This window comes from Ailuropoda melanoleuca, chromosome 5 (genome assembly GCF_002007445.2).
Source record: "Ailuropoda melanoleuca isolate Jingjing chromosome 5, ASM200744v2, whole genome shotgun sequence".
Classification (NCBI taxonomy): Eukaryota; Metazoa; Chordata; class Mammalia; order Carnivora; family Ursidae; genus Ailuropoda; species Ailuropoda melanoleuca.
In genome coordinates, this window is record NC_048222.1 from 27,155,309 (window position 1) to 27,171,242 (window position 15,934).

Here is a 15,934-nt window from a genome sequence, read left to right on the forward strand (position 1 = left end):
CCCCTCCCCCGCGCCCCTGCGCCCTGCGCTCCTCCCCGCGGCAGCCCCTCCCTCTCCGTCCCTCCCGCGGGAGGCAGAGGCCTCTTGCCTGTGCCTCAGCCCCACCTGGAAAGAGAACCAGAGAAAGGAATCAGTGTCCCAGGAGCCCCTCCCCGCTCGCCCTCCAAGCCCGCCACTGTTGGTGCCCTAGAAAGAAGAGAGAAGCCAGCAGGTGGGGCCCTGTGTCTGAAGGAGAGAAAGGGGAGTGGGAGGAGAGAATGCGAGCTACTGCGAGGTGGGCGTCCCTCTGTCACAGGAAAAGAAAATAAATATCCATCTGTTAAGAGACCTTGAGGATTAGTGGAAAATCACTGCTCTGAGACCTAACCCCCCCAAACCGCAATCTAAAGCCAACGGGAATGTGGATCTCTGATCTGCCTAATTCCAGTCCCTACAAGAGCTGACCACCAGTTGTGAGCACAGGGCTGTCCCAGTGCTGTTTCAAGCACCTTCCCATCTGGGTGGGTCAGACAGCCTCTTCTATTCACTGCTTCTCTCCAGGGGGCCACTCCTTCTGTGGTCCAACCTGCAGCCTTCCCCAAGGACTCCAAGCCCCGAGGGTTCGGTCTTCCCAGTGCAGCTGTTACACAGCAAGGCCCCAGCAGGTGCTTTACCACACACCCTGCCAAGGCGCATTCAGAGGAGCCTGTGAACCCTAGACATGGGCTCGAAAGGAAGGGGCTGCTACACAAAGAAACTGGGCCCTTCCCTAACCCCTGGCCAGCCATACCTGTGTTGGCCCTGACAGAAGCTGGGTAGCTTACTGCCCGGCCCCGCTCTGCCGTGACAGTCACTACATATTCCACGCCTGGCATCAGGTCAGTCAGCACCGTCCCATCCGCCTCAGAGGGTACTTCCAGCCGCACTCTCTGGTTGCCGGCACTGACATAGGACACCACGAATCGGTCCACCTCGGCCTGAGGTCGCAGCCAGCTGAGCTCCAGTGTGGTTGGTGTCACAGCCACCACTCGGAGGTCTTGGGGGCCATCGATCACTAGTCAGGTTAGAGAGAAGAGGGGTCAGGTGGGAGTGTGGTCCTTCAATCACTAGCTTTCCCTCTAAGAGCTTTGTCCTCACCCCACCCCTCCCTTCTGTCTTCCTGGGGCGGTGGGGGGGGGAGATTCCCAGCCACCCCCCTCAAATCCAGATCTCCAACCAGGACCCTGCCCACAGCCCCAGCTCTCACTGGTGGTGATGGTCTTGGAGGCAGGAGGGCCCCAGCTAGTCCCTCGAAGGGCACGGACCATGACCTGGTACTCCTGACCGGGCGCCAGTCCTCTCTGGTCATAGGCTGAGGCAGAGCTGGGTACTCGTGCTGTGAATGGGGGGCTCACCCCCTCTGTCTGCAAGAAAGAGAGCACCAAGTGGATCAGGGCTGGTGCTTTCACCCCTGCTGCTCAGTCTCCCTCTTCTCTGCTTTCTCCAAGTCCAGGCACTGCCCACATGGGACTGTGTCGAATTGGTCCTGTACAGCGGGAGAGCATGGGTGGTAGCAGCAAACACATCTGAAATGTCTACTGTGGACCAGACGCTGGTCAAGGCAACTTACACAGATGAACTCACTTAATCCTCGTAAGAATCTTGTGAGGGAGGTCGTGTTATTCCCATTGGACAGATGAAGAAACTGAGGTACAAAAGGATTAAGTATCTTGCCCAAGGTCACCAACACCAAGAATGTGGCAGGGATCCCGACCCCCCAGGCAGTGTGACATCACAGCCCCCTCTCACAGGAACTACCTTTTTAGCTGGTTCATCCACTACCTGCCAGCATCTACCCGAAACAGGTCAGGATCCTCCCTCTGGCTTCCCCGGGGAACCCCGCCCACCCTGCCTCCCAAGCTCACTCCTGTCATAAGAGGTGAAGTAACTGAGGGACGCACTTTTTGAGTCTCACTTCCTCCTTACAGCATCTGCCCCTGCCTAAGCTTCCCCAGAAACACCTGCCCCTGGCTGGGTAATGTGGGCGTGACCCTGTCAGGACATTTCCCTTTAGGCACTTTTCTTGCCTCCTGAGCAGGACTGTAGGCCTCTCAAAAACAAAGCCTGTCTACTCTAAGCTTCACAAATATGTTTTCTAATTTTGTACCTGGCATCCTGCTAGGCGTGATGAAAGATATGTCTCCTGTCCTCAGCTCATGTTCTAGTAACTAAATGTCTGGCCACATCTTAAGGTAGATTGGATCCCTACCCAAATCTCTGTGCCATATGTGCCTGTGAGCAAACAACCCCCCTCCCAGTGCACACCAAAGGTATTATGATTATCCGTGGTGACCCCACAGGAAATATGCCAGCCTCTGCTCCAGGCAGGGTCTCCTTGGAGGGCCAGCCACTGGGGAAACAGGAGGAATGGACATCTGGGAGCAGCCTAACTGCCCCGAATTTCACTGGGCTGTCTAGCTAGGATAGCTAATAAGGACGCTCTGTTCTGCTTAGCTATGTTGGCCGTGATGGGGATACCTCCATTCAGCCAAGTAGGACTGGAAATTTCAGAAGGTACTCTCCTAAACCAAGAAAATTGTGGGGAAATCAACACAGTAAATACCAAAGTATAAAACCAGATGAGAAGCCACGTAGAGATTTCTGGGTTGAGGATGAAATAAAGCTTTGTCAGAGTTTTGTTGGCTGAAAAGTTTTCCTGGGCACACAGGCCCCCTCTTCCTCTCCTACTCACCCTGCCCTAGGATACTCCAGCCTAGGAGCCCTTGGGTGGGCCTCAACGGAAGGTCTGTGAAGTCCTCATCCTTGCCAGAACTTTCTTTCTCTCTTTCTCTCTCTCTTATCCCCCCAACCCAACCCAACACACATACACACCTCCCCAACTTCCCCCTCCCCCCCACGCACACCCCTTGGGTGCTCCCTGATGATGTTTGGTCCTTCCAGTGAGACAAGCCCGTCTTGAGTTCTCCTTCTTCCTTCAGACCACCTACGTGAGCCTTTTAGACACCTCTTACTCCCTCCTAAGATTCATTTGGGAACAGTTCCCTCAAAGTCCCCCAGACACTCATCTGTCTGGTCTGAGACGGGCTCTCTAGGCAGATGCTGGCAGCCTTGCTGACAGCTCACCTGCTTCACTGATTGTCCTTGGCCAGTTTCTAACCCTGTTCTCCATACCAACCTCATGGTTCCAGGTGGGGGCACCGTCTTGGTTGGGCCCTGGAGCTTACCTCCCCCTCCTCCCCCTTTCAGACCAGACCCCAAACACAAACTTTTCTAAGGCCACGAGATCTTGTGTCCCAGTGAAAATGTGCCATAACCCAGGTTCTAGGCTGCAGAATACACCCGGACAAAGAGTGCCTGACCCTCCTCTTCAAGGGCTCACCTCCCTCAGTTACCTCTTGCTTCCTCTCGTGTTCAAAGAGGAACCAGCCTTTTGCAAGATAGCAACATTCTTTGAGTTAATGTTCCTCAGGCTTGGGGTGTAGCAGAATCCCCTGGAGGGCTTGTTATAGTGCAGGTTACTGGGCTCCAGCCGCTGAGCTCCTAATTCAGTAGATCTGGGGCTGGAGTCTACGGTCTGCATGTTTAACAAGCTTCCAAGTGAGCTCATGCTGCAGGTCCAGGGAATACACCTTGAGAACCACTGAGTCAGAGTAGCAATGCCACATATGCAGAGAACAGGAATGCTCCTCTTCCTTGTTCTGAAGAGCATTCCAGTGACTAGGTGTGTCCCTTTGCAGGGAACAGCAGAGGGCTGGGATTTGAGACAGAAGTGCTTCTGGAAAGGGGAAGAGGGTAAGGTGGAGATAGGCGTCTAAGAAGATGGCAGTGCCAGAGGAGAGCCAGCTACCGATACACTCTGTGCCAGCAGTGGACAGAGAATGCTGGCCAGGGCAGGAGGCACGATTCCAGGGGCCAGCCACAGAAAGCTTAGAAAGCAGTCAGAGGGCCAGCAGTGCAGGCTAATGTGCACTCCAAGAGAGGTGTTACAGGGGCATTTTCCACACCTGGGTTCAAAGAGAACCCAGAATGTGACAGAGGCTCATACCCAGAGCTGAGCTGAGCCAGGCACAGGCCAGCTCGACCCCACCTGGCCCCTGGTGAGGGAGGAAGCCTAGCTTCAGCTGGGAAGACGCACCTCTTGAAATCACCCCAGGACGGGTTTGTATTTACTAAGAGCAGAGGACAACGCTGCCCCGCAAGCTCTTTCTATCTCAAGTGTTTATTTTTAATTCTTTTTTCCCTGGAGTTTCTTGGGAAAGTTCCTTTTAAAAGTCCCGTCCTCTCAAGATCAGAACTATGTCAATAATATACACACAGAAGAAGAGAGTGGGAGAAACACTTAAAAATGTTAACAGTGCTTGTTTTAGTGTGAAGCAGCCAAGAATTATTTGTTTTTTTCCCTAGTTGCCAAATTCTTGTCTTGTGATTAAATTATTTTTATAACAAAAAAACAACAAAAAAAATTTTTTTAACAGAAGAAAAAAATCCAAGCTATATTGGTTGTGCTGCAAAGTAGGGATTTCGGCCTTTGCTTCTCCCAGCCAGTGAGGAGAGACAGAACCTGGTAGGGGTCTGATCTTGGGGCTCTAATAAGAAGACTTAGAATGACCAGGCCAATTAGGGTGGGGATGGCAGCCAGCACCTCTGAGCTGTCCCTTCTGTCCTAGAGCCTTCCTAGGGTTTAGGCCCTGGGAGTTATTTAGTCTTCCAGAGTTTTGGAGATTAGGGTAAATGGCCTATTAACCCACGGCATTTGCACGAAGATGCAGGAAAACATGAGTTAGACAGTAGAAATGTCAAATAATTTGGAGCGGGGAAGCCAAACATATCATAAAACCCCAATCTGCTTAAAAGAGGGTCTCTAGTGAGAGGCCACAAGGCTTTGTCCTTTGGGTGCCCCCAAATTTTTTAAGAGCGAGTTGGAACGAGACAGAAAGAAGGCTTTGCAGTAAACTGATGACACGGAGGCAGAGAACCAGTTCACAGACTCAAATTATTGCAACAGCCTAGACAGCTTGGCCCAAACCAAAAAAGATAACACTGAACAGAGCCACATGCAAAGGCCTATATTTAGGCTAAAAAAGTGTATATAGTTGAATGTCATCTTTTTTCCTTCTTTCTCTTTTCCTTTTTTGTATTTTCCAGCATTTCTATACTGAGCCTACATGACTTTTATAATAAAAGTTACTTAAAAAACAAATATGATCAAAACAGCTGACAGTTTTTGTGACCACAAGTTAATATACATCAACTCTGAGAAAATTGCCAGGCTATCCAGAGTTAGCCAGGAGAACTACTGGACTCCTCCCTGCCTTCACATTTTGAGGGCAAATGCAAAAAGCATGAGGTACTAGAGGAGGGAACCCAGAAGAATGCAGAGAACAACACCTTAGGGGAAAGGGGTGTAGAAACCAAGGGTGTGACCTGGAGAGACTGAAGAGTGCGGTGATGGCTGATGTCTCCAAATACCTGAAAGTCTGTGGTGGAAGCTGTGGGGAAAGCAAAGGCAACACGCTGCCGCGCGTGAAGGCCCAGCTAGGGCCAATGGCCGGACGTAGAATGGGGCTTACTTGGATTCAGCAACAACAGAAGAACTACCAGCAATGACCAACAATGGACTGGACAGCCTCAGGAAGTACTGAGCATGAACCGATGCTGCAAAGGCTTTCTGGACCCAGTGTGGGGTAGGATGAGAAGGCCTTCATAGCAGCTTCAGGAACCTAGCCCATCTGGACTCAATCACTGACTACCTAGAACTTCCAGCTTGAGGTGAGCACTCCCTCCCCAGCATCCTGCCCACTCCGCCTCCTCCCGCAGCTTAGCTCTCACCGTGGGAATGAACTGAATTTCATAGGCATCCACAGTGCCAGGAGCCCGGGTCCACTCTGTCCGAACCGTCGTCTCCTCCAAGAGGTGCATCCTCATGCCCTCAATGGCTGGCACTTCTGCCCAGGAGAATGAGATACGGGAAGCTGGTTAGCCCAAGGCAGCCCCCCATCCCCAACCCCTATCATTAAAGGCCCCCCTAAAGATCCATCCCAGTTCCTGCTCCTCTCTGGAGGTGGGGCAAAACTGGCAGAGGCCTGAACAGGTCCTGGGGTCTCCGCCTTCCCCCCATCTCCAGAAACACAGAATCTCCCCAAAAGCAACTAAAGGAGCCCCCAGCTTGCTCATCAGAGATCTGGAAGCAGGGCCTCCCTGCAGGCATGCCCCCCTGGTTCTGCTTCGCCTGAGGGACACTGGCTCTCTGGCTCCTAAGACTGCCCTCCCCCCCTCCTGCCCAATAATTGACCTTCGCTCTTCTTCCAGGTCCCTGGGCTTCTAGGCCTTAGGCTCAGGCCTTCCCACTGGGACTGGTTCCCAGCCCCTGACCCAGCAAGCGTGCTGGGGAAGGCTGCCTGCTCACCTTCCCCGCAGTCTTCCCCTGCATAACCATCTTGACAGACGCAGCTACCCTCTCGACACTCTCCCCTGCCGAGGCAGTCCCTAGGGCACGTCTGAATGGCGCAGTCGGGTCCTCGAAAGCCCTCGACGCACACACACTGGCCCGCGCGGCACAGTTCCCGGGGCCCACAGCCCCCAAGGCAGGCGCTGGCGGGAGGCTCTTCCTGCCCACAGTCCTCGCCGCTATAGCCCACGTGGCACACGCACACTCCCTGCACACAGCGCCCGCGGCCCCGACAGTCGGCCGGGCAGGTGCGGGTGGCGCAGGACGGGCCAGTGTAGCCTGACTCGCACACGCAGTGCCCATCCTCACAGCGGCCGCGCTGGTGGCAGTTGGAGGGGCAGGTACGGAGGCCGCAGTCCTCGCCAGCGTAGCCCTCCCAACAGGTGCACACACCGTCCTGGCACACGCCATGCTGGTTGCAATCGCGCGGGCACAGCCTTACGATGCAGTCCTCGCCCGAGTAGCCATCGTCACACACGCAGCGCCCATCCAGGCACTGGCCGCGGCCGTGGCAACCTCCTGGGCAGCTGCGCACGCCACAGTCCTCTCCCTCGTAGCCCGCGTTGCACACGCACACGCCATCCTCGCAGCGGCCGCGTCCGCGGCAGTCGCCAGGACACCGACGGCTCCCGCAGTCCTCGCCCGCGAAGCCCGGGTTGCACACGCAGCGGCCGTCCACGCAGCGCCCGCGGCCACGACAGTCGCCAGGGCAGGCGCGCGTGCCGCAGTCTCGGCCCGTGTACCCGGGCCAACACACGCAGCGACCATTCTCGCAACGGCCCCGGCCGCGACAGTCCCCGGGACAGCTGCGCACGCCGCAGTCCTCGCCGCTATAGCCCGCGTTGCACACGCAGACGCCGTTCTCGCAGCGCCCGCGGCCCCGACAGTCGCGGGGGCAGGCGCGCGAGCCGCAGTCGGGCCCCGTGTACCCCGGCCAGCACACGCAGCGGCCGTCCTCGCAGCGGCCCCTTTGGTTGCAGTCGCCTGGGCAGCTGCGCACTCCGCAGTCGTCCCCGCTGTAGCCTGAGTCGCAGATGCACTCGCCGTCCTCGCAGCGCCCGCGGCCCCGGCAGTCTCGCGGGCACGTCCGGGTGCTGCAGTCCTCGCCCGCGTACCCGGGCCAGCACACACAGCGGCCATCCACGCAGCGCCCGCCCTCGCCACAGTCCCACGGGCAGCTCCGCGAGCCGCAGTCGTCGCCAGCGTAGCCGGGGTCGCACACGCACCGCCCGTTCTCGCAGCGCCCCCTCTGGCTGCAGCCCCGGGGGCAGCTCCTCAACCCGCAGTCTTCGCCAGTGTAGCCGGGGTCGCACACGCAGCGTCCGTTCTCGCAGCGCCCCCTCTGGCTGCAACCTCTAGGGCAGCTCCTCTTTCCACAGTCTTCGCCCGTGTAGCCGGGGTCGCACACGCAGCGCCCGTCCTCGCAGCGCCCCCTCTGGCTGCAGGCCCGGGGGCAGGAGCGCAGGCTGCAGTCGTCGCCGGAGAAGCCAGCCCGGCAAACGCACACGCCCTGCACGCAGCGCCCTCGGCCGTTGCAGTCCCCGGGGCAGGAGGGCCAGCCACAGCTGGGGCCGCTGTAACCAGGGAAGCACACACAGCGCCCGCGGACACAGCGACCCTGATCGTTGCAGTCATCTGGGCAGGACGCGGAGGCTGAGGGTGGGGAGGATGGGGGCACCCCAGCGCCTGTGGGGTCTGAGCAGGTGGGCCCACCCCAGCCTGGCTCGCAGGAGCAGGCACAGCGGCTCAGGTCAAACACGCCGTGGAGACTGCAGAGGCTACGAACATCTGTCTGGCCTGGAGTAAGAGGGAGAGGCAGGACTCAGTCTCTCTGGGGAGGGAGACCAAGCCCATATGGTGCTCCCCTACGTCGGCCCCTCCAGCAGGGCCAGACTCATTTCATAAGGTCATCTTTGTTTCCAGGTTCTCCTAGTCAATATATGTGGCCTCCCAAGGCCCTAGCATATGCTTGGGAACAGGGAAGGGAAGTGCTGACACCTAGTCTGGTGGCTTCTCTCTCCCGAGTGGTACCCTGGGCTTCACTCACCACCCCCAAAGGGAAAGAAGAGATGCTTTTTTCTAATTCATACCAAGGTCCTTTATGGACTAATAATGCCCACCTAACCCTGACCCCCTTCCCCACCATCCTCTTTTTCAGTGCCCCCTCCCATGATCATTTGCTCACCTGTACCAGCCTGGGCAGCAGCAGGACAACATCCCCCAGTGCACTGTTCCTTGAGCCCCTTCACCAGCTCCTCCAGGATCTCTAAACGGACCTTCAAGGCCTGCACCTCTGAAGCAGGAACGGGGGGCTCCGTACCCGGGGGACAGCCACAGCCAGCTGAAGGGGGCAGGTTGATGCGGTGGGTAAAAACCACCTGCTTCTCCCCTCCTTCCACAGTGTGCTCATAAAGCCGAGAAGAGGGGCTTCCCCCTATTGGCTCCACTGTGCGGCCCCCTGGCTGGGGAGGGGGGCGTGGGGCTGGGAGTGTCACATTGGACCGTGGAGAGAAAGGGCCTGCTCTGACTGTGCCCAGCAGTACAAAGAGGGCCAGTCTGGAGATTAGGAACCACTGGGCTGGCATCACTCAGGAGGCTGCAGGGAGAGAGGGCACATGTGAGCAGTTTCACAGAAATGAGACAAGATGGCTCCCCACCTCCCCTGATATACACACACATAGTCCCACCACCTACAACTAATCTACAAACTCACATGCATGGGAAACTCCACATTCAGCCCAACCAAGGGATAGCCTCCTTGAGCAGATTTGGTCTCTACCTTGCTTTCTGATGTCATTTGATTACCCAGCTCCCTGCCCCCTCCTTTTTTTCTGTATTTTTCCACCCACACTGGTCTTTCGTTTATTCTATGGATACTACAAGCTTACACTAGTCTAAGGGCCTCTTAGCTGTATGTATTTTCTGTCTGGGATGCTCTTAAAGACTGGCTCCTTCTTGGTTCCAATCCTACCTGACAAGTCTTGCATCCCAAGACCTTCCCTGGTGCCCAGTCGGAACGGGCTTCCATTACTTTCTGTGCCAGTCTCCTGCGTATGTTCTTCATGGCATTTACTGCTGCCTGAATCACCTGTTCCTGTGGGACTTGTCTGTTATCTTTCTCCCACTACTAACGTGGGAACTCCATGAGAACAGGGACCTCATCTGTCTTCGCACTGCTGTATGCCTGTGTCTAACCCACGGGGGCTACCCAACACATTCTCACTGAATGGATTAACGGATGAGGGTACAAGGCCAATCCTTCCACAAGCACCTGGAACCCAGCTCCTACTGTCTTCTTAGGTGAAGATTATCCTCTCTCTCCCTTTTATTCAATCCCTCCCTCTCCACTAAATTCTTCCTGTCAGCTTTTATACGGGCTCAGGTATCTCCTGTTGTTTGAGGAAATCCTTCTTCCTCAGTACTTACATTACCAAATATCAAAACTTATAAAGGTGCAAGGATGGATAGATAGAACAAAATAGTGTCCAGATACAGACCCACATGTATTTGGTTCCCTGATAAAATGACAAAGGCGGCACTGCAATGGATGTTCTTTTTGATAAATGAGGAAAGATCCAAATGGAAAAAAAAATCCGGGCACCTGGGTGGCTCAGACGGTTAAGTATCTGCCTTCAGCTCAGGTCATGATCCCAGAGTCCTGGGAACATGTCCGACTCTGTGCTCAGTGGGAAGTCTGCTTCTCCCTTTTCTCCCCACTCATGCTTTCTCACTATCTCTGTAGCTATCTCTGTCTCTCTCAAATAAATAAATAAATAAATAAATAAATAAATAAATAAATGAAATCTTTAATAAGAAAAAACTCTATCTCTACCTAATGTCCACATACAGATATTAATTTGAAGTGAATCTAATGGACCTAATTATGAAAGGTAAAGCATTACCTTTCAGAACAATATTGTATAGAAGAAAATAGGAGAAAATTTTTACAAACTTAGAGTAAACAAAGATTTCTTAAAACCTAACCACATAAAATTTAACCATAAAAGATTTCACACAAAACTTAACAATAAAAAAGAGATAGATACATTAGGACATTAAAATTGATCACTTCTGGTCATCCAGAGACACCATTTAGAGAATAAGAATACAAGCCATACACTGGGATAAAATATATGAGAAATGCCGGGAGGTAGTGGGGGTGGGAGAGAGAGAGACAGAGATAGAGATAGATATTGATTGAGAGTGAGAAAGAGGATTAAAATCTAAAATAAGAAACCTCTGCAAAACAAAAACAACAGACAAAAACAAGACAGGCAACCCCGTGTTTTAAATTGACAAAAGTCTTAAACAGGTACTCTAGAAAAGAATATATCCAAAGGGCCAATAAACACGTGGAAAACAAACATATATATGTGTATAACAAAACTAGTAACCAGGGAAATGAAAATTAAAACCATAACAAGATGCCATTAAATAGCCATCAGAATGGTTAAAATTAAAGGGGTTGTTGTTGCTTGATATTGGCAAGAATGTGAAGCAACTAGAACTCTCATCGCTTGCAAGCAGGAGCATAAATTCGTGCAACTGCTTTGGAAAACTGTTAGGCAGTACCTACAAAGACATATAGCCTATAACCCAGCAATTCCACTTCTTGGTAAATACCTAATAGAAGTGACTGCATATATCCTCCAAAAGATATGTACAAGAATGTTCATGAGATTTTTTTTTCATATTAGCCAAATGAAACAAGTTCAGTAATAGTCGAATAGATAAATTGTGGCACAATCATACAATGAAACACAGCAATGAAAACACCCTCTTGCTACATGTAACAACATAGACAATTTCACACACATAATGCTAGCAAAAGAAACTGGATACAAAAAGAGAACTTTGTGAATGATGCTACTTAAGTGAGGTTCAAAAACAGGCAGTTAATCTTTACTATTAGAAGACAAATAGGATTACCGAAAATATTTTGTATTTTGATCTGGGTGGTGATCTGGGTGGTGGTTAAACAGATGTATACATATTCAAAGATTAATTGAGCTATATACTTTAGATTTGTGTATTTCATAATACGAAAGTTTTATCTTAAAAAATAAAACAACAACAGGGCGCCTGGTGGCTAAGTCAGTTAGGCATCCAACTCTTGATTTTAGTTCAGGTCATGATCTCAGGGTTGTGAGATCAAGCCGTGCTTCGGGTCTGCTGGAGATTCTCTCCCTCCCTCTACCCCTCCCCCTCCCCCTCCCTCATGCACACATGAGCTCGTGCTCGCTTTCTCTCTCTCTAAACAACAACAGCCACAACCAAAACCTTCCCCAATCTCATACTCCCTCCAGCGAGCACATATTTCCCTCCTCTACTTAATGGCTTCAGTTGTCAAAAGATTTATCTGTACTTGCTGTTTCCATTCCCCATATCCCTTCCCATGCATGCCGCAGTACACTCCCATTTGGCTTCCCCACCTCCTCTCAACCTATCAAACAGCTCTCCCTAAGATCACCCAAAGATCTCAGTGTCACAAAATCTGAGAGACACTTGTCTTCATCTTACTTGACCTGTTTCAAAAATCACTGGACACCGTTGACCACATCTTCCATTTCACAACATTTTATATCTAGCTGTCAGTACAGTAGCCAGAAGAGTTATGTGGCTCTTGAACACTTAAGATGTGCCTAGAGTAACTGAAACACTGAATTTTACTCAGGATTTTTTAAAAGCACCCCAAGTGATTGTAATGTGCAGCCAAAGTTGAGACCTAGTTTTCTAATCACTCACCTAGGTACTTTCACCCAGACCCAGGATTTTAATTTCCAAACTATACTCCAATTTATAAACTAGCTTGGTCATCTCCTCCTAACTCCAAGCAATGCACCCAACTGCCTACTTGTCATTTCTTCTTGGGCACCTCAAATTCAACATGTCTGAAACTGAACTCATGGTCACCCTTCCTATACACCTTCCTATACCCCTTCTCCACTGTATTCTCTGCTGCAGCTCACAGCCCCACCATTCATCCAGCGTTACAACCTAGAAACCTCACCCCCATCAATGCCACCATATTTTGTGATATTTGTCCTTACTTTCTCATAAACATCTCTTTAATTTGCTTACTTCACTCTCTCTTTGAGTTGAAGAGTTCAAGCCATCACCTAGCTTTTGCTTGACAACTGTGTTTGCCTCCTAGCTGGTCCCTCTGCTTCCACTCTTGCCCCTTACAATCTCACAAAGGCAACTAGGATGTCCCATTCCCCTTAAAAGCTCTCCAGTGTCTCCCTTCTAAATTCCCTTCAAACACTGACAAACGGGCCTGTATCATCTGGCCCCCGCTGACCTCTCCCACCTCATCTCCTGTAACACTTCCTTCCCTCTCTCCATTCCAGTCCCATGCACCTTATGTCCCTCACACCCTTCCCAACCCTAGGCTTTTGTATATGGTGCTCCCTCTATGTGAAACACTCTTCCCTTTCCTCATGGCCTCCTCATCCGTTATATCTCAGCCCCACATTGCTTCCTTAGGGCACCTTCCCTGCCCACATCCTCCTAACATGTGATATCAAAGAGCCATGTAACTCCCACTTGTAGCATGTATAACAATTTATAATTATATATTTATTGGTGGGATTTAATGCTTTCTTGCCCACAATCAATCTTACCCACTAGACTATAAGGTCCATGAGGGCAGGCATGGCACTTGACTTTTTTCTTGGCTCTTGTATCCTTGCATCTAGCACATATTAGGTGCTTGATAAATATTGACCATATGAGTGAATGAAAAGTTCAACTGAAGCTGAGGACTAGCATCAGTGCTGGAACCAAGGACAGGACCAAGGTCAGGGCTAGGACCACGGACAGTGTCTGGGACAGGAAGCTGGACAGAAACAGCAGCTCAGGCAGAAGCCGGGCTAGAGAGAAGGCCAGGTGTAGCTTCTGGCAGGGCCAGATAGTACAAGTACTTTGGAAAACTGTGTAGCAGAATCCCCAAAATCAACCAGAGCCATATGCTAACACTCTGATCCACCAGTTCCACACCCAGGAATATAGCCACTGCAGCAGTACTTCTCATAATAGCCCCAAACTGGGAACTACCCAAATATCTCACATCAGTAGAATATATGAAATAAAGTGTGGTTGATTCATACAGGTAATAAAATAAAGCAATGGGAACAAACCACAACTCTATGTAGTAACATCAATGGATCTCATCAATATGGGGTTAAGCAGAAGAAGCCAGACACAAAAGAGAACATGCTGTAAAATTCTATGTATATGGGGGCGCCTGGGTGGCTCAGTTGCTTAAGCGTCTGCCTTCGGCTCGGGTCATGATCCCAGGGTCCTGGGATCGAGTCCTGCAGTGGGCTCCCTGCTCAGCGGGGAGTCTGCTTCTCCTTCTCCCCCTCCTCCACTCATGCTTGCACTCTCTCTCCCTCCCTCTCTGAAATAAGTAAATAAAATCTTTTTTAAAAAAACTCTGTGTATATGAAATCTGGGAAAAGACAACGTTAATCTGTACTGTCACAAGTCAGAAGCGTGGTGCTCCTGGAGCAGTAGTGACTAGAGGGACACGGGGGGAAGTTCTGAGGTGCTAAGAATATCCTGTTTCTTGATCTGGGTGCTGGTGCCCAGTTGTGTTTGTTCGTGAGACCCATTGAGGCAAGGATTGGGGAGCACAGGGAGACCAGGTTTAAAGAGGTGTTCAGGGCGAACCAGGACAGGGGGCTGTGGTGAGCAACGGAATGTGGAGGGTTCCGTTGGGGTGAAGGGGTAAGGAGAGGTGTTCTTCGGCACCCAGCTCTTTGGCACCAGAAAGGCTGGAGAGAGGAGGGCAGAGCGAGTGTGGAAACACTGACTGGTAAGGAGCACATGCACACACATACACACGCACACACATACACACACACGTTTCCTGGCTTGCTACTCTGAAACTTCTCCTCTGGGTCTGGGAAAAAGGAGTTTCAGGGCTACCAGCCATCACACCCTGCCACAGGCCCAGGAGAGATGGAAGGAAAGCTGGACAACAGCGGAAGAGCAACAGCGAAAGAGGCCCGAGAAGCCCAGGCGGAGAGGCCTGGCAGGCAGACAGTGGCCCTTCCCTAGGCCCCTCAGCCAGTCAGCTTGGAGTGTAGCCTTGGGTTACAGAGGTGGTCTCTGACCTACCCTCAAATCCTGTCACTCTGTGTCTAAGGCCATGCAAGCCAAGGGGTGTGTGCACACACAAGTACATGGACATATACAAATACACCGGCGTGTGCACTCATCCACAAACACAAATATGAACACACTTGTACACAGATACACCTACCATCTGAATAAACCTGCATCTCTGCAGGCACACATACAATCTCTTCACATTTCCTCCACATGCATTCATTGGGTGATGCCTAAGAAAGTGGATTTCTTGTCGCTCAGAGGGCAGCTGTGTGAGTCAGAGAACATAGCTGGAGGGAGGAGAACCAAACAGGAGGCCCTTCTCCAGAGGGAAGCAGAAGATAGCTGGTGCCCCACACCCCTGGGGGTCTTTGTGAGTTGTCCAGTACCCATCCCCGCCATTGGATCCTACATCTTTCCCCAGGTTGGGGAGAGGCAGAGAGAGTCTCTGCATCAGGAAGGAGAGAAGTTGTAAAGTAGTGAGGCAGCTGAGAGGACAGGAGTAGCTTTCACAGTGCACAACACAGAGCCTTCTTCCCCATCCCCTCTCCTGCCCTGTTATGGCCATCCCTCCAGCTCCCCACTTCTAATTCTTGGAAAAATTCCCCTCTTCTCTTAGCACTAGGAAAGGAAAGAACTTGGGTGTCCCTTGTGTTTCCCCCTCATCATCCCCCTGTTTGGGGCTGTTTGGGGCTCCTTTCTGCAGTGGGGAGGGGGGATGTGGCCTCACCCTCTTGGCACCCTCCCTAGGGTTGGAGGGCTGGCAGAGTAGGGGCATCATCCCAAGCTGTGACTCAGCTTGCCTGGTATTCATGTGGTGGCCAACTTTGACACTTCGCTCATCAGGGACTGTTGGTCCCAAGAGGTGTGGAGAAGGGCTGGCTTCCATGAGGGATGTTCCAGAGATGGGGGATTTGGGCCCCACCCCTCTGCCTCCCTCTGCCCCTCATGCCACATGAGGGGTGAAGGAAGTATTCCAGTTCATGAGAGAAAGGAGGGAGATGAGGGGGGGTCCAAATATTGTGTTGGAACCAGGGGGTAAGGAGGTGCCAGGGAGGGGAGATTTGGGGGATCCAAATGCCCTTTACTCTTGGGGAGCTAATGGGTCAGAGGAATGGAAAAAGTAAGAGAAAGGATTTCTGGGCCCCCAGTGGAAAAGAGTAAGGGGGCAATGAGAGACAGGAAGGCAGGTTCTGGTCCTGCACTGAGTGACCAGGACTCAAGGGGAAGGGAGTTTGAGGAACTGAGATGCCAGGTCCCCAAGGGAGTGGAGGCAGGGAGAGAGGGAGGGGAGGAGGGAGAAGGGAGCCAGGGATGCGGGAAGCGGGTGGGGACTGGAAGCAGACAGCCGGCAGCTGCGGTGTTTCCGACTTGCTTCCCAGTAGTTCCTCT

At 52.1% G+C, this 15,934-nt stretch overlaps 1 protein-coding gene across 1 annotated transcript in view; it reads right to left on the reverse strand.

Annotated features, from left to right (window-relative positions):
• The window catches only part of TNXB (tenascin XB), a 67,373-nt gene that overhangs the window by 50,427 nt on the left and 1,012 nt on the right, over positions 1-15,934 (reverse strand). Inside the window, 5 exon segments of the mRNA XM_034660499.1 lie at positions 770-1,033; positions 1,226-1,382; positions 5,809-5,924; positions 6,386-8,224; positions 8,613-9,023. Coding sequence (XP_034516390.1) covers positions 770-1,033; positions 1,226-1,382; positions 5,809-5,924; positions 6,386-8,224; positions 8,613-9,012 — 2,776 coding nt within the window. The 5' untranslated portion in view covers positions 9,013-9,023.